Source organism: Elephantulus edwardii, unplaced genomic scaffold (assembly GCF_000299155.1).
Source record: "Elephantulus edwardii isolate Elephantulus edwardi_28Jun2011 unplaced genomic scaffold, EleEdw1.0 scaffold00082, whole genome shotgun sequence".
Lineage (NCBI taxonomy): Eukaryota > Metazoa > Chordata > Mammalia > Macroscelidea > Macroscelididae > Elephantulus > Elephantulus edwardii.
Genome location: NW_006399832.1, coordinates 1,658,141 through 1,684,952, shown reverse-complemented (window position 1 = coordinate 1,684,952; position 26,812 = coordinate 1,658,141). Strand labels below are relative to the sequence as shown.

Genomic DNA, 26,812 nt, shown 5'->3' with positions numbered 1-26,812 from the left:
ATACACATAATGGACCAGTTACAAAGAATCTGAAAGATGGCTATTCTCCATTTTAGATATCATCACGTTGATATATAAAAGTTAATTAGCTCTTCCAGAACTCTGCCCTCTGAAAGACTACAAGGCATTGAAATTTTTTTTAATTTAAGGACTAGATTTATAACAGATGTCAGCAGAATATACTCTGAAGATTGTAGTTCTGGTTGACTACTATTGGGGAGACACTGTCGATACTTCGGGAAGTTGGGTGGTGTAGCCTGTGGCAAGTTTCACTGCTAATCCTATGGCTGTCTGTCTCTGATGGTTGAACCTACCATCAGCTCTGCAGGAGAAGGATGGGCAGTCTCCTCCGATTGCATTTCACAGCCTTGGGAATCCAGGGGAGGTGGGTACGAGCCGGAAGTGACTTGACAGGAGAGCGTTGAGTGATCGATACCATAGTACACGAAAAATCTCCACACAAAGTTGGGAATTCACGTGGTCATCCTAAATTACCTTTCTCAATTCTAAATGCTGGGATTTGGAATCATTGTTTAACTTCTTAGGTCTTTCTTCTTTCTCATAAATCTTCTGGAATGAACAGATGTTAGTTAGCTTTGTTCTGTGGAATCCTTGAGAGAAAGGGCTGAACACAGGTGAGGTGGGTGCTGTCCCTCCAGGTAGAATGGTCCTATGACTTGTTCAACACAGAGAGTCTCCTTACTGATTTGTCAAGCTCCTTCTAAAAATGACTTCACATCCAGCTTAACAGGTATGGCCTTCCTAGGACTACAAACAGCTTCATGGCTGCAAGAGGTAGTTAATTTCATTTTAAACAATAGATGTGAACTTTCTGTCTCATGTTCCTAACATCAGTACTTTGGGAACCTTGAAGCTGAGTCAAGGTATGTAAGTTTAATCCTTTAATGACAGTATTATTTTTGCTTTGAATTTTTTGTTGATTACATGTGTTCTCAGCAATGGAAAGCAACAATGAATAAATATTTTTAAAAAGTGAACTGGGGAGGGAAGGGGCTTGAAGGGGTAAAATATGCAACAATGAATGAATGCCAATCTAACTTCTCTGTAAATGTTCATTAAAATCACAACTGAAATAACTCTTTATTTGTTAAAAGAAAGCATGCTGAAAGCAAAGAATTTTTTTTTTTACATATGGTAATTCAGATTTTGCCACACAGTATGTGGGACACATGTGTCCCAATGGGGCTTTGGTGGAAGGACTGGTGGGGTGAGTCCCGCTTGTTCAGATTCTTGCAGTTGTGGTGGCATGGACAACAACCAAGGTAGCAGCTTCCTAAGAAACCCAAGAGACTGAAAATGTGGGTTGGCAGCAGATGCCCTCAAAGGAAAGCACAGACTTCCAAAGGTTTATTTTACTTTTGCTTGGCCATCACTTGAAAGTCTGTCGACTTAGAATTCCTTTGATATCAAAAGTCTTGAAGACAGACCTGGACCAGGCATTCTGTTACACATAAGGTCATGCCATACATGAACTGGGCACAGCTCATGGCAACTAGCAAGAATATTTACCTGAAAAATGATAATACAGAAATCTAGGAGTAAAACCTAGATTTGTTTATTTCAGAATCACAAATTTGACCCAATAGATGGAGAGTGGTTTTGTCCTCTCTGACAAATAATTATAAATACTTCATCCAGCAATTATAAGAAACAACTTACACTTTTGTTTTAATCTATTATCTTAATGTGAATCAGCATGAATATAGTTCCTGAAAACAATCTCCAACTCTGAGGTCTTCCACCAAAAGTTCAAAGAACAGATAATTTTAAAAGGGCTTTGGACCCTATAAAACCACCATTTCTAGCCATTTTTTCTTTGTCAGACTCCTTCCATTATTCTTTGGGTGTCTTTGGGTCAGCACTGGCTTCATCTCAGGGCTTTCCTTCCTAGAAGCTCAGAGTTGTTGTAGATGATTTCAGTCTTTTCATTCCAGAGGCAACACGTGGCCAGTGTTATTTCAGCCCTGCCACTCTTTACCTACAGCAAGTAAATAATCACTTTGCATTTAAAAGGAAGAGAGAATTCTTTGAGACCAGAGTAGACTCTCATGAAAATGAACTCTGATACATCTTACCGCACGGAAAATGCTTACCTCAGCAGCCAGTGGTTTGTTGATACTATTCACAAATTTGTTCACATGTTCAAAGTGTTTTGTCATCTCTGTTGCTAAAACCATGTCAATTATAGCTTGACGCAGCGTTCTATAATGGTTCCTAAAAGCAACCAGACAACAAAAGGCTTGTTCACATCATGTTCAGCATCAGAGCTGTTCTGCTGCCAGTTCACCACACTGTCCACTACCGAGGAGAAAGGTAGTGACAGAGATGGGCTTGCCTTCTCCTTGACCCACCGAACCAGGGCTTGTGGACACTAGGCCAGTTTCCCCATGAGAGCGGACCCTTCCTCAGAGATTTATTGATATTAAAATACCCATTACATGGGACTTGTTTTACAAGGTTATTCCTTTTTCCCTTCCTTAGCAACATCTAAACAAGTAGAAAGAAAGAATACTGCTTTGGAGAAAGAGGAAAGGGATAAAATGGTTGGACCATTCATTGTATCAGGATGAGCTCCCAGCAGGTCGATGTGGACTCACGACGACCCCATGAACATCAGAATAAAACTACCCTGCTTTTGTAAATTTTACTTTTCATACTGCATTCATCTTTTTCTATCCCATTTGATCTTCAATAGTTTCATGAAAATGTTTTATCTACTGCAAAGTACTATTTAAATATTAATCATATTAGTAAGTACAGCAGATAGATATTTTTATTCTCCCAGGAAGACATCCTAATTTCTGTGTAAGTCAAGGAAGCTGTGTCCTCTCTTCTCTTTGCTCAATTCAAGTTGCAGCCAGCTCAGTCCTTCCTCATGAGGAAACCAGGGTCTGTGACGGTCTGAGCAGAACTTGGTAAGCCAAGGAAGTCAGGCCCCTGCCTGTATAGTCCCTGCTGGGTAAGACCTGGGCAAAAGCTGGCAGGTAAGATAAAGGCTTCTTATCCGACAGCACCTCTGAAATGGGACTATAGGCATAGAACCAGTCAGGTGGCAGGTGGGCAGGTAGACTTCCAGGCGAGAACACTGCACAGAAAAGACACCAGGGCCTCAGGACCACTTGTCAATATGAACCTTTCCATGTGGCATCCAGAAAGTTTTAAAAAACTGAAAGAGCAGTAATTGCAGTCTCATCAGCAACATGCAATGATTGAATTTTTAATACCACAGATTTTTCCCCCCCCAATAGCAAGGTCTTTAGAGAGAGACATCATGCTGGGTAGAGTGGAGAGACAGCGCAGGAGGGGAAGACCCTCTGTGAGGTGGATTGATTCAGTGACTGGGGTAATCGGGATCGGTGTGTCAGAGGCAATGAGATTGGCACAGGATAGAGCACAGTTTAGGGCTGTTGTCGCAAACGATTCGACGGCACATAACAACAACAACAACAGCAAGTTCCAGGCAGCCGCTCTGGCTGGGCATGTTATAATACGGAGTATATAATATGTTGTAATATGCAGTCAGCTATGACACACGGTGACCTCACTACCACAGAGCGAGGCCCTGCCTGATCCTGCAGGCTTCAGAACTGGTCAGTAATACTGGACGGAGTTGCTGGGCCACCTGTCCTACCTTCTACCCAGCTGCAAGCTAGAGAAGGCTTTTCTAATGCCGTTATCACTAGAAATTGCGGCTGTTCCCTGCAGTGTGAACCACCGTGTCTGTACTGAATGCAGTGCAGTGGCTCCATGGGTGGCTCTATCGGTCTGGGAAGGGGCTTATTTCTTCTTTCTCTCCTCTGGGCAGCAGCTAAGTAAGTACTTGGAGAATCAGGGGAAATGGTTTCCCGCTTGACGTTCACCAACCTGAGCACAGGAGTCCACACACAACAAACCTGTCGATGTTCTTGAAGATGTTGCACTTGCTGTCCTTGACCGTGAGCTGGAAGGCCAGCGCCGTGTGGTGACTCTCCAGGACAGCGGTGTCGTTATACAGCACAGCGAGCTCACTGCCCGCGTTGCACAGGAAGGAGTTGGTCCTCCCTGGGTGATCGACGTCATGGACTGTGGCAGCGATCAGAGCTGCTACTTCATCCAGCTGGTCCAGACTTCCCTGGGGTGAGAAAGAAGCCTGAGACCTGAATGCACCCCTGCCTCTTAGGAGTGGAAGGTCCAGCAGAGGGAGAGACTGTCAGAATGTTGAGCTCTCTCAGGCTTCCTAAAAGTTGAAAGGCTGCCTTTCACATACCCTGTTCTGTACTATGGACTATTTGGAAACGTAAAAACAACAACAACAAAAAAACCACAAACAAACACACAACCATCTCCAAACAAACCACCTCACTGCTGTCAAGTCAGAAACAACCCTCGCTGACCCTCCACTGGGTTTCTGAGACCTTAAATCACATGGGAGGTAACACCTCTCTCTCTTGGAAAGCTGCTGGAGAATTCAAATGCTCACCAAGGCGCAGCTGGTGGGTTAGCAACACAAATTCCCTGCACCACTACAGCTCCCTGAATTTTCTGAAGGGAAATGGAAATCTGAGCTCTAATTAAAATGGATACCTAAATTCTTACTCCAGAGTCTATCTGCACTAGTTCTGCATGAAGAAACAAAATAGATTGTTTAAAAGAAATTTATATTGGTTTGCTCACAATGTCTCTATATATTGTGTTTCACACTATTTTTCATTCCTATTGTGCTTCATACAATCATTCCCATTCATTACATTTTATAAAGTCGATCACCATTGGACCTTGCCCATCATTACTCTGTCTTTTCAGATCCCTGCTGGATCCTTCCCATTTCCTTCATCCCCTCCCTCCGCCCACTAAACTGTGCAACCCTGAGGTTTCACCCCTCCCCATCTGATTTCACCCCTTTCCCTCTTCGGGGCCATACATGTTTTACGAGTTATCCTTCTATTTTTACAATAATGGTTTAATGCAGTATTATCCTGATGACTACTTGTCTATGCAGAATATAGCAGAAAGTGGTTGATGAGGACGACTACTACTTCATCTTCCTACTTCTGAAAAGATTTTTTAATGTGTTGGAAAGAAATGGCACAAATATAACAGTACCAGTCACACTCCAGGGAGCTCTGGTGGCCAAATGATAATGTAGCTGCACTGCAATCCAAAAGGCACACGGTTTGAATCCACCAGCTCCTCCCAGGTGATTTACGACCTTTGAAAACCCACTGGAAGGTCAGTTAAGAATTCACAGAAATAAGATTTAGAGCCAAGAATTAAAAAAAAAAAAAGAAAGTAAAAAAAATTTATAAGGCAAACCTTCTCCAAAGGTGCTCTTGCATTTTAGAACAAAATTTGGCTCTGGGCTCTCTGGCAGCAAAGGGTGAAAAGGGAAACCACGTCTCTAGAGCTCTCAGATAATAAAGTAAAACAAGCCAGAGCATCAGGGGAACTGCCTGATCTGAGGTCCACTTTTTCAGATTCCATTAAACTGGACCTTCAGCTGGTACTCCTAAAGAAAGTTCAGTCAGTTCCACTTGGAGTTTGGGACTAGTTATTCTTTTTCTTATGTTTTTCATATACATTGTGTTTCATACAATCTTTCATTTACATTGTATTTCATTCACATATATTGTGGTTTCTTCCCCTTTGTAGTTATCTGATAAATAACTATATTCCAGAAAGCTTGTAAGCCAGCAACTTCATGCTTCATGCCTTAAGATCCTCATCTCAGACAGCCAATTTCTGGCTTGCCCATCCCCAACAAGCCAGTGCCCTGAGGGAACAAGCGTGCCCCTTTTCTGAAGAATCTTCTGTTCAGTTTCGAAACTTAGAGCATCTGCACCCACAAGGGATCAATTATTCTTTTAAATTCATCAATAAAGTAGATGACAAGTAGTTAATGCAGAAAGTACCAGTGGTCGCACTGGTCAAGAAACAGCTTTTGTTCTAGCTTACACTAATTCAACACAGAAGTGCCATGAAAGTGGCTCTTTTACAAAGATGTCAATAGGAGGTCACAACCTATAATTTTAGCAGTTGTTGTTATGTGCTGTCAAGTTGCCTGTGACTCACAGTGACCCTATGTACAGCAGCTCTGAAGCCTGCCCTGTCCTGAGACAGTCTCACTGACTCTAATACACCTACCCCCACTGCCCTAATTACTGTATCAATGCATCTCATCCAGGGTCTTCCTCTCAGGCATGGTCCCTCCACCCTTCCAAGCATGAAATCCTTCTCCAAGGATTGGTCCCTCCTGGCCACATGCCCAAAGTATGTGAGATGGAGCTTCAAAATCCTAGCCTCCAAGGAAAAACTTGGTTTCACTTTCTCCAAGACAGAGTATCTATCAGTTGCTTTGTGGGAGAAAGTGGGCAGTCTCCTCTCTTGTGATTTATAGCTTGTGAAAGCCCACTGGAGGGTTAGCTACAAATTAGTTCCAACTTGACAGCAATGAATCAAGCTTATGGTATGTCTGATAATGCATTGTCTGATAAGATATAAGGAGGTGGTTTAAAAGGACTGAGTAGATCAATATCAGATGAGAGAACTGAGGCGCTTCCTATGGCGGGCAAGGACCATCTGTGGAAGAAACTCCCTGCCGAGTCCACAGATGGAGACATCCCAAACCCTCTGAGGAACAGACATCTCTACATGGTCCTTTTCTTTCTTTAAACACTGTATCTGGCTCAGGCAGGTTTGTAAAACCTCATCTCCCATACTTCTGACATGTCCAGAGGTGCTAGCTAGTCCTTGGGGGAAAGATCCTGTACTTGGAAGCAGGAAAGGTCAGTGAAAAAGATGACCCTCAATGAGATGGCTGGACACAGTGACCGCGGAAATGGGCTTGGGCCTGGTGGAGACTGAAGATGGTCCCTGATAGGAGAGAGGTTTCCATCTGTTCCTCATGGAGTCACTGTGAGTCACAGCTGACTCAGAGGCCCCTAACGACTGAGAAAGCAAGCAAGGTCGACCTTTCTGCTCCTCTCTCCATATTTCGGTGTCTTTTCTTCTGCTTCTTACCTGCCCTGCTATCACTCTTCTTAAATCCCCAGGGTCTCAATCCCTCATCAAGAGCCCCCTAAGAAAATGTAAGCATTTACAAATTAAATGTGAATTTCAGACGGCATATGCACTTCTCCCAGGGACATCTGTATTTTAAGCTTCAATTGTCACTGCAGCAAAGTATTAGAATCATCATTGACAATAGCAGTAGTAGATAAGGATGGGGAGCCAGCTACATAGACCAGCCCTACAAGTCAGTACCCACACAGACAGGTACTGAACGCTTTCTGAGTAAAACTAAGGGGCCTGGAACACCCTGAAATTAATGCCAAAGTCATTAAAACACAATGAGACATACTTACATCCATAGAAAACTTGCAAATACTATGTAGGTTATCACAAGTCTCATTATTAACTGGCTTCTAATCTGGTGGTATAGTCCAGAGAGACTTGTGCTGCTAGCACAAACGCCACTGGTTCAAATCCACCAGGGGTTCCGAGGGAGGAGAGGTAGTCTCCTCCCAAGTGATTGCCAACTCAATGGCGAGTCAGTCAGGAGTCAGTTCTGACTACACGGCAATGAGTTTCATTAGCCCACTGGCCAGATCCCGAGGGCAGAACACCCTTATAAAACAACCCTTATACCCTGTGATCACCTGCTGTAATAATTAAGTTCTATCCTCTGCCCCAGATCACAAAAGGTTCCAGAGGAGCATCTGGAGAGCAGGCCCATTGTCTGTGGCCCCACCACCGGCACAAGCACAACCTTCTCTGAAGGAGATGATGGGTCAAGCCCACTGAGTCTTTGCGGTTGTGGCACCAATGATAGTGGGCATTTGGGAACAGGTGAAGTAGAAGAAACAGCCATGTCTACAACCCCCAAACAATAAATTAAGTGGTTAAAAAACCTTCCAACAAGCCCTTTGTCAAGCTGTTTTTTGTAAAATAGCTGCTTGACCAATTTCTGGACTATAATTGAGTTCTTGCTTCAACCCAGGCAGATAGATCATGATCTCAAAAGTCTACCTTGACTCTTTCCTTGCCAAGGAAGAAGGCGGTGGCATGCAGGACATCAGCCGCATGAGTGGAGTTGTGGTAGGCATTGGAAGAGTGGTAGTTGGCTTCAATCACTTGCAGCCAAGCCCGAAGAGTGGTCTCAGAACAGTTCAAAAATTCACATACTCCAAACCGAGAAAAGACCTTTAAGCCCAGGTAAACCAGTGGCCTGGAAATAGGAAAACAAATCTCAGGTCACTGTCTTCACATGAACTTATATAACTATCTGCTTTTATGAAATGGAGGTGTTTTTAGTAAAGGTATTTTTCTTCTGATGCTTATTACACATTCACAGGGGAATAAAAACATGTCCCCAAATTGGAATCCAGGAGATCGTGACCATGTGGTTCTAAACCAGGTGCTTCGTGACGGTCATATGGACAATTTCTATGTTATTGTCAAGTCACAAGCCTTTCAATTGTCCTGCCAACCAAAAAAGGTCCCTGCTAGTGCCTTTCTCAATTGCAATATAAGGCCTGGCAATGCCTTTCTTCACCTCAGTGCAAGCCCAGGACTTCGTGTCTACAAAAGACGTTACTATATTTAAAGAGGGAGGGAATGGCTTGAGTGGCCCCAGTAAAGTAACTCAGTGTGAGGAAATCCTTTTCTCCAAGTACAGAAGACGACAATAAGAATTGGCTAGTCTCATCCCCGTTTTTAGGGAGCACTAGCATTTAGTAGAAGGGAGCTCTGGTGGCCTAGTGGTAAGAAGCTTTGCTGCAATCCCAAAGGCATGTGGTTCAAATCCACCAGCTGCTCTATGGGAGAAGGATGGGCAATCTCCTCCCATGCACTTACTGCCTCTGAAACCTGGTGGGGGGTCATCTATGGGTCAGTTCCAGCTCAATAGAACACAACAACAACACAGCGTTTAGTGGTAAGACACTGTACTGCAATCTCAAAGGCACATGGTTTGAATCCAGCAAGCTACTCCACAGGAGGATGGGAAATCTCTCTAGGTTTTATTGCCTCTGAAAATCCATTGAAGGATCAGCTATAAGTCATTTTCAACTTGATGACATGCACACAGCAACAACAACAACAACAACTGGTTTAGTGGTAAGGAGTTGCCTTGGCAGTTTAGACATGCAGTTCGAATCCACCAGTTTCTCTGTGGGAGAAAGATGGGCAGTCTCCTCCCGTGTGATTTAGTCTCTGAAAACCCTCTCAAGGGTCAACTATGAGTTCTGACTCAATGATACATAACAACAACACCATCTCTGTCTTTAGGATGAGTAAAAAGAAAGATCATAGTACCTTCTAAAATACTCCCAAATTCATTTTCCAAGGTGAGGCTCCAACAAGTTTGAGACAGACTATTTCGATCTCAGCAGAAATAAATGACTCAGTGGAGAGGAATGACTGAGGCAGTCTGAGAAGGCAACAGTGTTTCCTCCTCCTGGGTCATCACCAGGAGATCCCACATCTTACTCACTAAGAGTCTCTCCCCATAAAGGAGCTCACTCTGAGGCCGCGCTCACTCTGCTGTCCTGGCAATCCTCACCCTGACCTGGAAAGGAAGAGCCCGCGCACGTTCTCCTAACAAGGACCTGTCTCCCTCAATGCTCCCAGGTGGGAAAGCCTTGAGCCGGGCCGTGGATCCTCCCATCTGCAGCTAGAAAAGTCATATACCTTTTATGTGTAACGGCTTCCAATTCAAAGATGTTGAAGTCCCAGCTTTCCTCATTATCAAGTAATTGAGCAATGCAAGGGGGGACATCATTGATGGTTACTGGCATCGCAAGGTGACTGTGACTCTGGTTCACATCTGAGCAAACAGATGGGGCAGGGAGGCGGGTTAATACAGACTTGACAGTGCCTGAGTATCTGTCATTGTCTTCATCATTGATACTAGAACGAAAATCTTGTGATTCCAAGAATAGGAAGATCTGTCACTTCGTTGACCTTATCTTACATCATTAAACTTCAGAGCACTTGGATAGAAAAAAAAGAATCAACTGTCTTTACAACTGCATAGAGATGGAAATTGTAATCTAACAGTTCTCTGAGAAGTAATTTTAATTAGGTGAGCTAGTTTCAAATATAAGTCATAAAGATGTCTCAAAAGAAATGAGAATAACTAGAAGAAATACTAACACCCTCACCAGATGATAATCCCACACAGAGGCTGCCACAGGCCAGAATGGGCTATTTGTAATAAGGAGATAGATTAACAACTTACTCTTAGTAAACACATACTCGTTTCCTGAGAGCCTTCTTAAGCCATCCTGGAATAAAGAGGGGGAAACTTCTGTTAGCAGAAATACAACAGGTTTTCTAACCCTTCATCCTTTATTATGCAAAATTATCTGAATCCTGGATCAAATAGAGATTTCAACCTGGATTTCCAGGTGAAAGTGGAGCTCAAAATGCAATCAGAACATCTAATGTAGTGATGTTGTTGTGTGCTGTTGAAATGCCTGCGACTCTGAGTAACTCTATGTACAGCAGCTCTGAAGTCTGCTCTGTCCTGAGCCGGTATCATGGACTCCCACACACCAACTCCCACTGCTCCAAATGCTATAACAATCTATCTAGTCAGAGGTCTTCCTCTCCTGTGCTGTCACTCTACCCTTCCAAGCATCATGTCCTTCTGCAAGGACAGGTTTCTCCTGGCCACGTGCCCGAAGTATGAGAGACTGAGCTTCAAAATCCTAGCCTCCAAGGAGAAACTTGGTTACACTCTCTCCCAGACAGACCAATTTGTTACACGATATAATATATATAAAAGCTACAATAGCTATACTTCCCTCCCATGGATTTTACCCACAAGAGGTGGAGACAAAATAAAATAGGTTTGACTATCTTCAGGTCTTATTCCTGAGCCAGAGGCTGGATCTCTTCTCACACCGACTGCCTCTCTCTTCCGGTATTTTGATGCCACAGAAGTGAAATCACAGGCATGACGCTGCTTTGGGTCTTTTAAAGGGACAACATTTAAAAGATTATTTTAAAGGGACCACACAGGAACTGCCTTCTTGTGTTCTAAGATTTAGATTCTGGGGAGGAGGGGAGCTGAAGCATGAGTCACTTTTGGGGGATGATTTTCTTTTTTTTAATTTTTATTAAATTTTATTCATTTTAATGAACATTTACAGAGATTTTGGATTTCCATTAATTCGGGGATGATTTTCTAATGTTAAACCTTAGCGAGCTGAGTCAGGCTAGTATTTGGTTGACATCCAAAGGCATTGTTTTCAACTGTGTTTTCTGTTTCTCAACATGAGCATTGCTGATTTCCTTAAAAGAAAAAAAAAATCTGATTTTGAGATATTTAGAAAAACAGCAGAAATGAGCACACAGAATTTTGATGTTTGTTCTGTCACTTACTAGACTCTTTAACTTAACCTAGTCCCCAAATGTTCTCGAGTTTGATCTTTTCTTCCTCTATCCATGAGCCCTGAGTATTTAGATCTGTACTTATTTGCAACTACTAATTTCCTGTTAAAAGAGTTTGAGTGTGTGTGTGTGTGAGAGAGAGAGAGAGAGCGAGTGAGTGTGCGTGCATAGGCACTGAGGTCTAAAGTGATATTAATGAAGTTCCTTTGAAGTTACACCTCAGACCTTAGCTTTTTTAAATCACGTAAGTAGGTAAGTAACAATACACCTATCTTGCATGGAAGGCAGCTCTCACGAGGTTGTCTCCATTTTTCCTTGCCTATCACTGTCTTTTCCAAAGTCACATAAAAGTGATGTTGAATCTTGTAATGGTTCCCTACGGTTTTATCTAGAGAGGAAAGTCAAGATGATATGGTGGGCTTTAAGAATGGAGAGGGTCATTGAATCAATCACTTGTGCCTCTATCAGAATCCTCCTGCTGTTGCTCTACTGTGTCCACATCCTGACAGAGCTCTGTCAGTATTCTCTAGAAATGCAGTCTACATTACACTAGGATGGACTGACTGGGGTATCCTGTAGGCGAGAAAGGACAAGACAACAAGACCACTCAAATTCCAGGCTCATCAGATGCCCTTAGCAGGAAAGTGGAGAATGGGTAGGAAAGCTGGTCAATACCCAGCATTTGGTGACAGTACAAGACAGAAATCTTCACAGTAAAAATCATGGGAGAGGCGAGCTCTGGTGGCCTAGTGGCAAGAAGCTGCAACTGCAAGCTCAGAGGTGCACATTTCAAATCCACCAGATGCTCTGCTGGAGAAGGAGGAACAATCTCCTCCTGTACCAGTCAGATCTGATTTGACAGTACACACACACACACAAATAATGAAATAATAAAAAAAAATCATGGGAGACTCTGGGTGTTTTTCATTCAGTTTCAGTCTCTGAGGCAGAGGAGAAAGAAACATTCCACTTTTTCTTCACTTGCTGATGGATGCATACAGCCAAAGGTTGTTGTTGCTATTGTTATGTACCATCAAGCTGGGCTTTCAGAGACATGGGTTTTCCGTCACATGGAAGGGGAGTGCTCATCTTTCTCCTGTACAGTCAGATAGAGCATATAAAAAACTGCAACAGGATGAGTCCTTAGAAATCAGCCACTCCAGGCAGTTACAAATGGTGCCTCCTGGAGAGCCGTGGGGATTGGTGCCCCTCTCACTCTGACCCCACACCCACCTCCAACCGGAACAGCACCACTCTGCTTTTATCTGAGCAGTGAAGACCTTCTATCTAAGCTTTCATTTTTCTAAAAAAGATTCATTGGCTAGGGTTTTGAAAACTACTGCTCTAGACTAAGTCCAAACCTTTTCATGATATGGATAAAAAAATCCGAGGTTCAATCCAATCCAAGACCAGATCAGGAGGACAAAGTAAACAAGGACCTGTAACAACTTACACATTTTAGTCCTCATTCAGCTGTATGTTTTCTCCTGACTGTAATAAGAATTTTCAAGGACTAGCTTTCCTTGCTTGCAAGAGTCAGCCTTGTAGAAAGATCACGTGAATAGAACAGGACACATAAACATTATCATCAGGGCAGTTGCTTTTGACTGTGCTGATGTTTGCCACACAGCAGGTATTTCCCAAACAGTAACTATGAGTAACAGTCTATATTAGACTAGTATAATATATACAGTATCATTATATATACCATGTAACATATGGTGTATATTATATATACATCATATATAATATTTATGATGTATACATAATACACACACACGTATTTTATATATATACACCATATAAATACACACATACACACACGTGTGTGTGTATATATATATATAAATACATATTACATTTAGGGATTTCTGGTGGCCTAGTAGTAAGAAGCTGCATGGCAATCCCAAAATCATGCAGTTCGAACCAGCTACCAGTCGCTCCACAGGAGAACAATGGGGAATCTCCTCTTATGTGATTTACTGCCTCTGAAAACCTGCTCGAGGTTGGGCTCTGACTTGGCAGCACACAACAACACAGAGCATTTAAAGAACCCTAGTGACACAAGCGACTCAACGGCACATAACAACAAGAACAACAACAGTGACACAGTATAGGAACCTTACTGGTATAGAAGAAGATTAAGTGTTGTGCTATTAACCTACAGGCTGGCAGTTCAAACCCATGAGCCCCTTTGTGGGAGAAGGAGGAGGCAGTCCTTCATTCATCGATACCCTGGGAGACACGATGAAGGGTCACTGGGAGTCGTAACAGCCTCCCCAGCAGTTGGTCTGGCAGCATTACAGGTTACGTGTTGAGCTGCTAATCGGAAGGTTGGTAGCCCAAACCCACTAGCCACCGAGGAGAAGTCTGAGGCAGTCTCCTCTTGTTAAGAGTTATAGGTTTAGAAACAGGATGAAGTGCTGTCCAGAATCAGAACCAGTCAACGGCAAAGGTTTTGGTTTTGGTTTTGGTTTGGAGAGTGGATCTAGGGTTCCTGCGTGTTACAAATATTTAATGAAAGCTCAACTACAAAAGGGCAAACTGGAATGTCAAGCCCACTCTGAGATGCCTCTGAAGAAGGTCCTGGAAACCTTCTTCCTAAGGATCAGCCTGTCCCCAGAGGCCTGCGGGCACAGGTTTATACAACCACCTGGGGCGGCAGGAATCAGAACTGCCTTGATGATAACTGGTGGTGACTGCACTGCCTCCGCACTCCTGCTTTCCCAGCATCACTCACAGTCATCAGGCCTCCGACAAGATCACTGGTGTGAGGATCTTCATCTTTGGTACCCAGCTGAGGGGAGTACAGTTCTGTGGTGCGTAAAATTTCTAAAACTCTATCCAAGGCTTCTGCGACTGTTACTGGGCTGTTTTCTTGGGCTGCATTGATTATATTTATGACCTGAAGAAGTAAAAAAATGTAGGAAGATTAGGATTCTATTCACCCAAAGTCATACATATGCCACAAATCCAAGGGGAATCAGATTTTATATTAGATTTAAAGAGAAATCAGTTTCACTTTAAATCTAATTTAAATCTGATTCCTCCTAGATTCATTCACATTATAGAATACTACACAGCACACAGGAGCAATGATTTTGTAAATTACTATCTATCATGGGAGGGATTGGAGAGCATTATGCTGCGTGAAATAACTCAGTCTCATAAGGACAAATAGTGCAAAGACCATTATTGTAGAATGAATATGAGGATCCAAGGGGGGGGGTGGGCAGCGTTAATCATAAGGTCACATAATTTGAAGGGTGGAGGCCTGGGTAGGCAAAGGAAAGGGGAAAGATCCAGTGTGAAAAACAATGTATATGTACTTTGTAAGTAAACCAGCATAAATTGTATACACACACACACACACACACACACACACACACACACAAATATCTAAAAATCCCTATACTCCCTTCTTTTATTTTTGAGATTTTAAAGTTTATAGAGAACTTAGATTTCCATTTATTCTTTGTTCCACATTTTCCTCCCTGCCCACCTGCCCAGCCCCCCAGTTCACTTTTCTCTTTGAAAAAAATTTCTTTCATTGTTGTACAGTCCCCCCACTACCCCACCCCCAGCCCACTTTATTATGCTTAAAAGGAATATATGATTAGGTATTATTTGCATGACGAGAGTCCAGAATAAGAGCTGCATAGTTCTTACTTGCACTTTTCTCTTGGCTATTGCACCCACTCCCTCCTCGTGCTTCTCCCACCTAATGACTGTTTTCTCATCTCCTTTACTGACCTGTTTCTTCTAGCTCTCTTGTAAAGGCCACAGTCCCTTTGAGACCAGACCAGTTTAAACCCATCAGTGGCTCTGAGGGAGAAAGATGGAGTGTCTCCTCTTGGGCAGTTGATTGCCTCTGAAACCCCTGCAGTGTCAGGTATGGGCCGGTTTCAATGGGCAGTGAATAAGTGAGTTTTCAGTCATAGAATACTATTGTTTTCCTTCATCAAATAGAAACCCTACAGGGCAGTGCTGAACTGTATCCATCAGATTTCCAAGGCTGTAATCTTTACAGAAGCAGAACGCCACATCTTCCCTTAGAGAAATTGATGGGTTTGAACTCCTGGTCTTTTGGTTAGCAACCAAGTGACTAACCTCTGTGCTACCACAGCACATCTTACTTAATACCCTTTCCCACTGCTTGACTGTAAAATCTACACCTGTATTTCATTCATCGCTGTATCTCCAACACCGAGACCAAGTGAGAAGGAGGCAAAGGGTTAAGTTGCCACTCACCTTTGTGATGGGAGCCTCAATGGTCATGGAGTGGATCCTTGCCATGGATGGATAGCGCCGGTTCTGTAGACTTGGTGCTGGGGAGAAGGTAAAAATGTTCTGTCTGGCTCTGGTTGTTCAGGCTGTCTATACAGAAAAGCCCTGAGCCACCTGATTCTCACCTGATGCCACATCCCTCCATCAAAAAAGCAATGAATTCATCCGCCTCTGAATCCTTAAAAGGAATACAGCTCGGTCACTGTTTTCTAGTGTCTAGAAAGGGGGCCCTGGTCTGGTAAAGGGTGCAGGAGAGGACTCTCAGGTCTGCAGAAGATTTAGTATAGTGTTGTGTGTAGCGTGTTGCACTGTTTACCAAAAAGGTCTTATAACTCTGTGCACATGCACCTGGAATCTGTCCTTCATTTGCTAAATAAAAACTAAATGAGTAAAATCCATTAGTGTGTTCTCTACCTCTGTAGCCTTTCTGTTCTGTTTCAGATGCCACTGCACTCACATGGGTCATTCCCAGCTTTTCTGTCCTCTTCAATGGCCCATTTCCTCTGCCCTCCCCTCACTGAGGCTGTGCCTTAAGTATTGGAAGTAAACACTCCATTCTTTGATTCTGCACACACATGCACACGTACATGCTTACACGACATACACATGCACACACACATGCCCCTCAGAGATGCTCTGTTCTCACTTCACCTCCTGTCATTGAATACTGTTGAGTTGAAACAACTCATAGCTGATCCTCTAGAACATTTTCAGAGGCAGTAAATCATATGCAAGACAACTGCCCTGTGGATTTGAACCATATTCCTTTGGGTTGGCAGCACAATTCCTTACCATTAAGCCACCAGAACTCCATGTCACCTATAGAACTTCCAAATCCCTATATCTAGCCCTTTACGTTCCTAGGCATCTCCACTTACATCAGCCTTTCAACAGCCACCAGCAAGACCACACCTAGAGAAGTTCCCATTTCTCTGAGTAGTATGTATAATATTACGTATGTACCAGGCAGCTAGGGATGGTCTGATCTTTGAGTTTTCTATCTCTATGCAAACCCCTTTTATTACTGAGGCCTGAAGGACTGAACTCAAGAAGTGTATTTGCTAAGTTCTCATGCACAGTTTATCTGTGATATTGTATGAAGGGAAAAGAAAGGCACACAGCAGAGACACTGGAAGATGTGTTTGTGTAGAAGTTGGGAGCTAGAACTCTGGTGCCCCTTCTGCCCTGCATGCACGGGAATGATCTTGCAGAAGTTAAGCTCTGAGTTGCTTGGGTGACAGACAGTGTGGCTAAGTAGTTATGAAAAGGAATGAGTTTGGAGCTGTTTCAAGGATTATATAAAGTATAAACGAACTTTGTATTTTTTTTTAAAACATGGGAATATTTTCTGCATATAGAAAAAAAAAATCCAACCAAAAGCAAAACCACCACAGCACTCCAGGTTTGTTGAAATCCTCTACCTTGGGGTTAATATGCTGGTGAATTCTTGAACATATTCCTGTCATTTTATGCATTTTAGAAAGGTCAGAGAAATAGGAAAATCTTCTTACCATCACTGCCTCGAGATGATATTGACTTTACATCAATGGACTCTTTCCTCCTGTTCTTATATCTGATTGACTGAGGTTCTAAAGATTTCAGATTAGAAAAGGAAGGCGATTAATTCGTTTTCAGCAGATTCATAGTAAAAATCCAGACCTGAGGTTCCCTCCCTCATTCTCCAAAGAAAAGAAGCTTATTGTTTAAGCACTATAAAATACAAGAAGTGGTCAACCACTTTGTCACCCAGATATACTGAATTATCAGTCTTATTAGTTACAAAATGATGCCTTTATTTTTCTAACAGAACTTAGTATCAGGAGAATTTAGTCCTGTAAATAAAATATTAATTTTAAAGTAAACCTTAAAACTTGGGGCATTTTTAAATTTTGCTTTAACAACAGTGATAACCAGTAAATGACTATATTCCAAGAAAGATAAAGAATAAGGCTTTAGGAATTTTCTAGTTATTTTTTTAAAAAGGCTTTACTGTTAAACATACTAGTTCTTCTCACTAGCCAAATCACAAAAGTTGATATATGCAGTATGCCAAGTAGTATAATCTTGGAAATGTTACTTAATTTCTCTAAGTCCCAGTAGATCTGTAAAATGGGGATAATTATAGCATCTCAGTCACAGGCTGTTATAAGAAGCATAATTAATTCATGAATAGTATATACAATAGCGTTAGACACATAATAAACATTTAGTACAAACTAATTGTTATTATTGCAGACATATATGCATTTGCATATGTAGTTTCTTTTTAGATATACATTGGATTGTTATGTATTATTTGCTGTGTTCTTTTTATAATGTCTTAGAAACTCTCCTAAATGGCCTTTTAAACCAATTTTACTGTACTGTCCCTTAATTTGCCAGTAAAGTATCTGATTGTGCAAAAAATGGCTAAATCAATAACTAACTTTGAATTCTCTTCAACATAAAGCGAAAGTTGTTTTGCATACCACAGCCCTAGAGACCCATCTGAAAAAAAATCAAACTAAGAAAGAATTTATCATTTTATCTAATTTTTATCTTTCAGATTCTGCTTTAATGATTTTCTTGCATTATGATTTTCAGCATTTCCTTAGACATTTAGGGACACTGGCACATTTGATGACATTGCAAGGATCAAAAGCATCTTTCAAATCCTGAGAAACAAAACATTTGCTTATAGTCTATTCAGAGACTTGATAAGCATACAAATTCCTAAAATGTGATTGTGTATCAAATTACAAATGTAACTTATTAAAGATTTAAGATTAGATTCAAGACTACAGTTCATAAAAATGTCTTTTCAAAATACAGTCTCTAAAAACTAAAGTAGGGCAGTGTTTCAAGACTAGGCCCGAGTTGGCTGATAAAAATTAAATTTTAGAGATTATTCAAAGGTAGATAGGGTTTATTTTTCCTGATTTTATGCCAGCTAAAAGTAAAAGAAATTATAGTAACAAAAATTATTAAAAGTATAAAGAAAAGTACCAATATAGAGAAATTATTCTTCAATAGAGGCTCAGCTATTCAAATAAAGTGATTTATTAATACTCTTAACAGATGTATATATAATGAATTAAAGGGTGAAATAATTGTCCCCTGATGCCATAAAGGGATATAATGGTACCAATCAAAAGAAAAATAACTGCCACTTCTGCATCAAATACCGTTCTAGGCGTTTAATAACTAACAATTCTGAAAGTTACATAGTATGTTTCCTACTTTATTGATGAGGAAATTTAAGTTTGGAGATATAAAGTAATCAGTCCAAAGTAAAAAAAGCTAACAAATTATAGAAGTGATACTTTTCAACAAGCAATGGTTTAAACTAATCAGTGTTCTGTAACTGTTTACTGAGTATTTTCAGTGTAAAAGGCAATACTGGGCACTTGTAAAGGACAGAAGAATGTGTGTGATTTTGGCACAGCTCATAAACGATATAGTTCAAAAGTAGTAGTCTCACTATGTTGTTGTTATTGTTGTTAGGTGCCATTGAGTTAAGCATGACTCACAGCAACCCTATTAACAAAAGATCTGAACCCTATTCTAACCTGCACCATCCTCACACTTTCTGATGTACAAGAGCCCATAGCAGCAATCACTGTGTCAATCCACCTGGTTGAGGGTCTTCCTCTCCTTTGCTGACCCTCCAACCTTCACAGCCATCATGTCCTTCTACAAGGAATAGCTCCTCCAACCAACATGCCCAAACTATGTGAGTCGAAGCCTCATCATCCTTGCCTCCAAAGAGCACTCTGGCTGCACCCTCTCCAAGACATATCTGTTTATTGTTTTGGATGTTCAGTGCTCTTCTCCAACACTGCAGCTCAAAGGCATCAATTCTTATTCTGTCATCCCTATTCTCTGTCAAGCTCTCGGATGCATAACCAGTAATCAGGAAGACTATGGCTTGAATCAGACAGACCTTAGTCTTCAAACTAACATCATTATTCCTCAATATTTTGGAAAGGTCCCTAACTGCAGATTTTCTCAGTGCACTGTGTCTCCTTATTTCCTGACTGCTGGAACCAAGGATGCTAATTGTGGATCCAAGCAAGATGAAGATGTTGACAGTTTCAATCTCCTCTCCATCCATAATGATGCTGCCCATTAGTCCAGTGGTAAGAATCTTTGTTTTCCTGAAATTGAGATGCAATCCATATGGAAGGCTGCATTCCTTGGTCTTCTGCTACAAGTATTTCAAGCCCTTCTAACTTTCAGCAAGCAAGGTTGTGTCATCTGCATAACACAGGCTATTGATGACTCACCCTCCAATTCTAATGCCACACTCTCTCTGAGGCCAACTTCTTGGAGAATTTGCTCAGCATACAGATTGAATAGGTATGGACAGAGAATACAAACCTGGCGCACTCCCTTCCCAATTCCAAACCATGCTCTGCTCCCCTGCTCTGTTCACACAACAGCCTCCTGATGAGGTATAGGATCCTCATGAGCACAATCAAGTGCTCTGGGATTCCTGTTCTCTTCAATGTCAGCCACAACTTGTCATGATCCAAACAGCCACTTTTTAATGACCTTCAGCAGTATTTTGCTTGCATGTGGTATCAATGATATTGCTTGATAATTTCCACATTCAGTCGGATCACCAATCTTGGGAGTGGGAACAAATATGTACCTGTTTCAATCCATTGCCCAGACAGCTGTCTTCCAAATTCCCTAACTTAGACTGGTGAGTGCATCCAAGGCCACACCTATTAATTGACACAAGTCAATTGGTATCCCTTTGATTCCTGCGGTCTTATTTGTTGCCAGTGCCTTCAATGCAGCTTCTCCTTCCTCCTTTATTACCATTGGCTCCTTTTCACATGGTGTTGTTGTTATGTGCCGTCAAGTCGCCTGTGACTCATAGCGACCCTATGTACAACAGCCCTAAACACTGCTCTGTCCTGTGCCAATCGCACTGTCTCCGACACTCCCATCCCAATTATCCCAGTCACTGAATCAGTCCACCTCATAGAGGGCCTTCCTCTCCTGCGCTGTCCCTCCACCCTCCCAAGCATGATGTCCTTCTCCAAGGACCGGTCTCTCCTCACAACATGTCCAAAGTATGTTAGACGGAGCCTCAGAATCCTTGCCTCCAAGGAGCCACCCGGTTTAACCCTTTCCAGGACAAATCTGTTTGTTTTCCTAGCAGTCCATAGTATTCTCAATACTGTTCTCCAGCACCACAGCTCAAAGGCATCAATTCTCCTTCTATCCTTCTTGGTCATTGTCCAACTCTCCGATGCATAACAAGTGATTGCGAAGACCATGGCCTGTATAAGATGCACCTTAGTCTCCAGAGAGACACCATTGCTCTTCATTACTTTGGAGAGGTCCCTAACAGCTGACTTTCACATGGCAATGCGCCTTTTAATTTCCTGGCTGCTTGTGCCAAGACTGTTGACTGTGGAGCCGAGCAAACTAAAGCTGTGTGCAATCTCAATCTCTTCACCATCCATCCTGATGCTGCCAATTGGTCCAGTGGTGAGAGTCTTTGTCTTCTTGACATTGAGCCTCAATCCATATTGTAGGCTGCAGTCCTTGACACTCTGCAGCAGGCGCTTCAGGTCCTCTTCAGTTTCAGCAAACAGGGTTGTGCCATCTGCATAATGCAGATTGTTGATAAATCGTCCACCAATCTTGACCCCACATTTCTCCTCATAGAGCCCAGCCTCCCGGATAATCTGTTCTGCATATAGGTTGAAAAGGTATGGAGATAGGATAGATCCCTGGCATACACCCTTTCCAATTTTGAATCATGCAGTGTTCCCTTGCTCTGTTCTGATGACTGCCTCCTGGTCCAAGTATAAGTTCGCATTAGAACGATCAAGTGTTCTGGGATTCCCATTCTTCTCAGAGTCAGCCATAGTTTGTTATGATTTATACAGTCAAAGGCCTTTGCATAGTCAATGAAACACTGATAGACATTCCTCTGGCATTCCCCGCTTTCAGCCAAGATCCATCTAACATCAGCTACAATATCCCTAGTACCAAGACCCCTTCTAAAGCCAGCGTGGACTTCTGGTAGTTCTCTGTTGATGTGCTGTTCCAGTCGTTTTTCGATAATCTTTCAGTAATCTTTCATATAGTACTTTCTGTAATTTTTCAGTGTCAAATCAATTCCTTCTGCTACTGTGATTCTGTGTATTCCCTCCATCTTCTTTTGATGCTTTCTGGGTCATTCAATATATTGCCCATAGCATCTTTTAATATTGTGACAGAAGGCTTACCTTTGTTTTCTAGTTCTTTCAGCTTGATAATGCAGAGCGAGTTCTTCCCTTTTTATTCTCCAATTGCAGCTCCCTGTACATTCCATTATAATACTTTGCTTTGTCCTCCCGAGCTGCTCTTTGGAATCGTCTGCTCAGTGTCTTCACTTCAACATGCTTTCCTTTAGTTTTGGCTTCTTGATGCTCCAGTGCAATCTTTAGAGTCTCTTCTAACATCCATTTTGATTATTTCTTTCTCCTTTTTTTATATAATAGCATTTTGCTTTCTTCATAGATTATATCCTTGATTTTATCCCATAAAAATTTTCAAAGATTTAAGAAATTAACTGAGGGGGAGGGGAAAAGGAGTGTAAAGGCATGCACACGTGTGTGTGCGTGTGTGTGTGTGTGAGAGAGAGAGAGAGGGGAGGAAGGAGAGGGGTGAAGGGGGGGACAGAGAGAGAGAGAGATGTCATGTCGTTATTGTGCTATCTTAGTTTTAAGACAAGGGAAAGGAGGGGACCTAATAGTTATATGTCAGGCACTGCTAGGCATTAGACCTATTTTTCTTTTATCTTTTTAACAATAAAATACTATTAATTCATGTTATAGATGAAGAAACTGAGGCTTAGAAAGATTAAACTAAATATTTTTCTGGAAAATTATGCTCCCTACTAGAGTCAAGAAGAGAGATTAAACCAATATTGCAGGGTCTACGCAGTACAGGCTAGAAATGACCAGTAAGGGAGAAAATGTGGCAGGTGTAATTCTTGCTGGAACACGATTTTTAAATCTTTGATACAGACTGACTTTTTCTCTCTGATGATCAGAGAATTCCAGGTCTTTCTATATGTAGACTCCATCAGCAAAATAAGTATAATGAAACTAAGGGTCAGGCGGTCAGAGATGTGTGCAAGCGATGAGAATGGGCAGGAAACTGAGTGGGAACTGGAGCTTCTGACTCCCGGGCTAGGACCCCTCCATTTTTCCTAACTGCACAGCTGTTAACTACCATAAAGAAAGGGGAGATAAAATGTGGATGAACATGTGCCCACTGGACTTCCGCACAGTGTATTTGGGGTTCATGATAGTTAACTAGGAAAGTAAAACCAACAAAAGGGAGGAATTTAATAGAAGAAGTTGCTAGGGATTGGTCAAGGAATTTTTAGGGGATTCGGTTTTTCTTGTGACTCTACCACCTTCTTAAATGAGCCTGCAGATTTTAGCAATTCTGGGGTGGTGATGTAAATCTAGACTTCTTCAGAGCTGTTAACAGACCTAAACTCACAAATGCCTGTATGTTGACAAATTAAGTTGAGGTATTCTCACCTGTCTGAGAATTGTCTCCTGAATCACGATGAATCTTGTGAATCTAAAGGTGTTCCAAAGTTTGATAAAACAAAAGAAAGAGATTTAAAATACAGTATTAGCTGCATTCCCAGCCACACAATTTCGTTAAAAAGCTCTGCAGACTTCAAGAAGGCATGAAGCGCACAGATAACAAGAGATGACGATGTAGTGATAGTGCTGTTCTGCTGCATTTGGGCACTTCTTCAATGGCCGAGCTCTAGAGCAGGAAAGTGTCCAGGGCATGCACTCCCTATGCAGGGCACTGAAACCTCCAGGCAGATACTCTCATTTTGACAGTCTGCCAAAAATGTGTAAAGACAAAAGCTGTAAGTAATGTTTTTAAAAGGTAATATATAGCCTGTTAACTTTTTACGTCATTGAATTTTTCTGTAATGTCAAAATAAGCCTTTAAAATTTAATATTCTAAAAAAACTTCTTGAAAAGTTCTTCAAATAGCTGTTAGTTATAAACTCACTGTCATTGGTTCCAAGGCACTATGACTGTACAGGAGAGACTAGAAATGTCCCAAAGAGTTCCCAAAGCTCTAAGTATTATTGAAGCGGTCTGCTAGCTTTTTCTCCCATGGAGTGGCTGGTGGGTTTGAACTACTATCCTTTTGGCTAGAGTCTAAGCTGTTTAACCACGACACCACCAGACTATCTCCATCAAGTATAGACAGGCAATTTAGAAAATGCTTCCTCACAGTGAGACACGAACTCTAGATACCATTTAACACCTAGTTCTTTCTCATTATCAAACCTCTGGTACCAATAATTTTGTGCTAGTGCTCAATAACTATCTGTTAAATGATGAAATCAAATCACCAGAAATGGAGTTTTTGGGTCATATCTGACCAAGAAAGATCCTGTTACTGAAGAGCATTTAGCTCAATCATATTTCTAGTCCTATTGCTTCGCTGCTAAATCCAGCTTACTTGCAGTGCTGAAATGAGACTATGGATGGGATGAGCTACCCTAGAAAACCCCACTGTGATTCTTTCTGAAGGAAGATTATTTGTATGGCTTTACTGATATCAAACCAGAAATTCCATTTATAAGAAACTGGAAAAATACTCAGATTGATCTAATTTACAAATAATCCTGTAAGACTGAAGTATTCAAGTAGAGGTTTTCTATGGATTATTCTTCTCAGTCCATCCCATCTAATTACAGACACTATTACATGACTAGCCTGCGTGATATCTTGGTCACTATGTGACTAATGGTTGTGAGTCATTTATCGCACAATTATGGGGGATATTTATTACTTATGTGAACAAATGTGTTGTTTTTCCTTTAGGGAGAGACCATTTGCTACTCAACTACTGGGCACAGTGTGAATTTCTGATATTACACAAAACAAATAAAACTTTTGCTTTGCAAAATGTTTTCTTAATTGGCTTTACCACGAAGCAAGAAATCTTTACTTAGCTTCCCCCTCTCTGAAAAAAAATACATCTCTTTTCTAGCAACAAAGTCCCATGGCTCCCTTGAAAACACACATACAAAACACCCCATTTCTCATCTCTCTTCAACCCCCGCAGATGAACTAACTGAACTCTGGGCTCCTGAGTCTTCTAAGGTAGATTGTGTGTCCCGTCAAGAGTGGAGGTAGATGAAATACCAGGTATGGAAGAACATTGTCAGTCATGGCTCCGGGAAGGAAGTGGGCCCCTGCCTCTAAGGGAGGGAGGAGTAGTGAAGGGAAGATAACAGGCCCCAGTGCCATTAGTGCAGAGGTGGCTCGCCTCTTTCTCAATATGAGTGATCTCCGGCACTTGCAAATCTGAAAATATTATCCCTCGTTTGATTCCCTGTTGTTATGTGCCATTGACTTGCCTGTGACTCATAGTGACCCTATGTACAACAGCTCTGAACCTTGCTCTATCCTGAGTCAACTGCATTGTCTCTTACACACTTAACCCCATTGCCCCCAGTCAGTGAATCAATCCATCTCATCCAGAATCTTCCTCTCCTATGCTGTCCCTCTCCAAGGCCTGGTCCCTCCTTGTTACATGCCCAAAGTATGTCAGATAAAGATTCAGAATCCTTGCCTCCAAGGAGCAGCCTGGTTTCACTCTCTCTTGGATGAACCTGTTTGTCCTCCTAGCAGTCCATGATATATTCAGTACTCTTATTCAGCACCTCAGCTCAAAGGTATCAATTCTCCTTCTATCCTCCCTAGTCATTGTCCAACTCTCTGATGCATAACAACTGATTGCAAATACCATGGCCTGTATCAGATGCACCTTAGTCTCCAGAGTGACACCATTGCACTTCAGTACTCTGGAGAGCAGGCTTTTGCAGTGCAATTTGTCTTTTTATTTCCTGGCTGCTGGTACCAAGAGTGTAGATGGTAGAACCAAGCAAACTGAAGCTGTTAACAATCTCAATCTCTTCATAATCTATAATGATACTGCCAATCAGCCTAGTGGTGAGAATCTTTGTTTTACCCCCTACCACTCCCAAACTTGCCCCTGGTGGACTTTCTCTACCCTTTCAGAGAACAGCACAGCCTGGAAGTCCTCCTTGCTCATTTTTTTGCATAATAAGCAGAGATTCGTGTGCCTGTGTCAGCATTTCATGAGTTACTTCAAGGTCTTCTTCAGCAAGAGCAGTGCCCAAGACCTCTTCCCAGTCATACTCCAGCAGTGCTAGGTACTTACTGGTGACTCCTTCCTTACTCCAATTATCCATGTGCCTCTTCCAAATATCCCACATATACACAAAACGGTGCTTACCATTAATATCACTCTAGAAAAGTAGGCACCAAGTGCTGTGCAAGAGCCACAGGGAACAGTAGGTCATTACATAAACAACCTTACATTACCAGAAGAACAAACATTAATTACAGTGGATACATGAGCAGACAAGATCAGAACACATGGGCAACAGAAAGTGACAACAGCCATGATCATGCACAGACTCGGCAGGTGATGGGCCGTGTTCAGCACAAAAATATTTATGTACATTAAATATATCTATGCAGACAGTAGCAGCCAACAGGGGGCAATATGACATAAACCTCGCTTTAGAAGAGAAAGAACAGATTCACTTGGATATAAAAATTATTTTCAAATTTTCTCCTTGAGATCTAAACTCACCAATAATTTATAACTCTCTGTGAATTATTTCACTAAAGTTTCTCCTTCACTCAGAAAATAAACAGAGACTTAGCCGAGTATTCTCTGGACAGCCAGAAGCTGCTCATGAGCTAAGAGAACACACACACACACACACACACACACAGAGAGAGAGAGAGAGAGAGAGAGAAATATCTTCCGAAGCCTTAAAGCTGTGCTTTGCCCGTGAGAACAGCAATCTCTAACATGTTTTCCATGTGCTAGCAACTTTATATTTATCATCTGCCCTGGGAAGGTAGAAAATGCCCTCTATCCATCTGGTAGAAAATGATGCCATGGTTTGGAGGGGTTAAGTAATTTTCCTCAGCTAGGGTGTGGTGAGGCTCAATTTAAAAAGGTGATCTTTAGTTCCAAAATCACTTCTTCTTAACCACAGTGCTTGATAAAACATGGCCTCAGGGGGAAAGATTTAAACCCAGGCTTTTAAAAG

At 41.8% G+C, this 26,812-nt stretch overlaps 1 protein-coding gene across 4 annotated transcripts in view; it reads right to left on the bottom strand.

Moving 5' to 3' along the window:
• The window catches only part of PDE8B (phosphodiesterase 8B), a 360,385-nt gene that overhangs the window by 6,830 nt on the left and 326,743 nt on the right, over positions 1–26,812 (bottom strand). For 3 of the 4 annotated variants that reach the window (XM_006889834.1, XM_006889836.1, XM_006889837.1), the window contains 9 exons: positions 23,220–23,262; positions 17,193–17,270; positions 15,646–15,722; positions 14,135–14,299; positions 10,238–10,283; positions 9,688–9,823; positions 8,026–8,224; positions 3,915–4,132; positions 2,115–2,235 (listed from right to left, as the gene is read on the bottom strand). In XM_006889834.1, coding sequence (XP_006889896.1) covers positions 2,115–2,235; positions 3,915–4,132; positions 8,026–8,224; positions 9,688–9,823; positions 10,238–10,283; positions 14,135–14,299; positions 15,646–15,722; positions 17,193–17,270; positions 23,220–23,262 — 1,083 coding nt within the window. The remainder of the gene's footprint in view (positions 1–2,114; positions 2,236–3,914; positions 4,133–8,025; positions 8,225–9,687; positions 9,824–10,237; positions 10,284–14,134; positions 14,300–15,645; positions 15,723–17,192; positions 17,271–23,219; positions 23,263–26,812) is intronic. The other variant, XM_006889835.1, reaches the window with a different exon arrangement.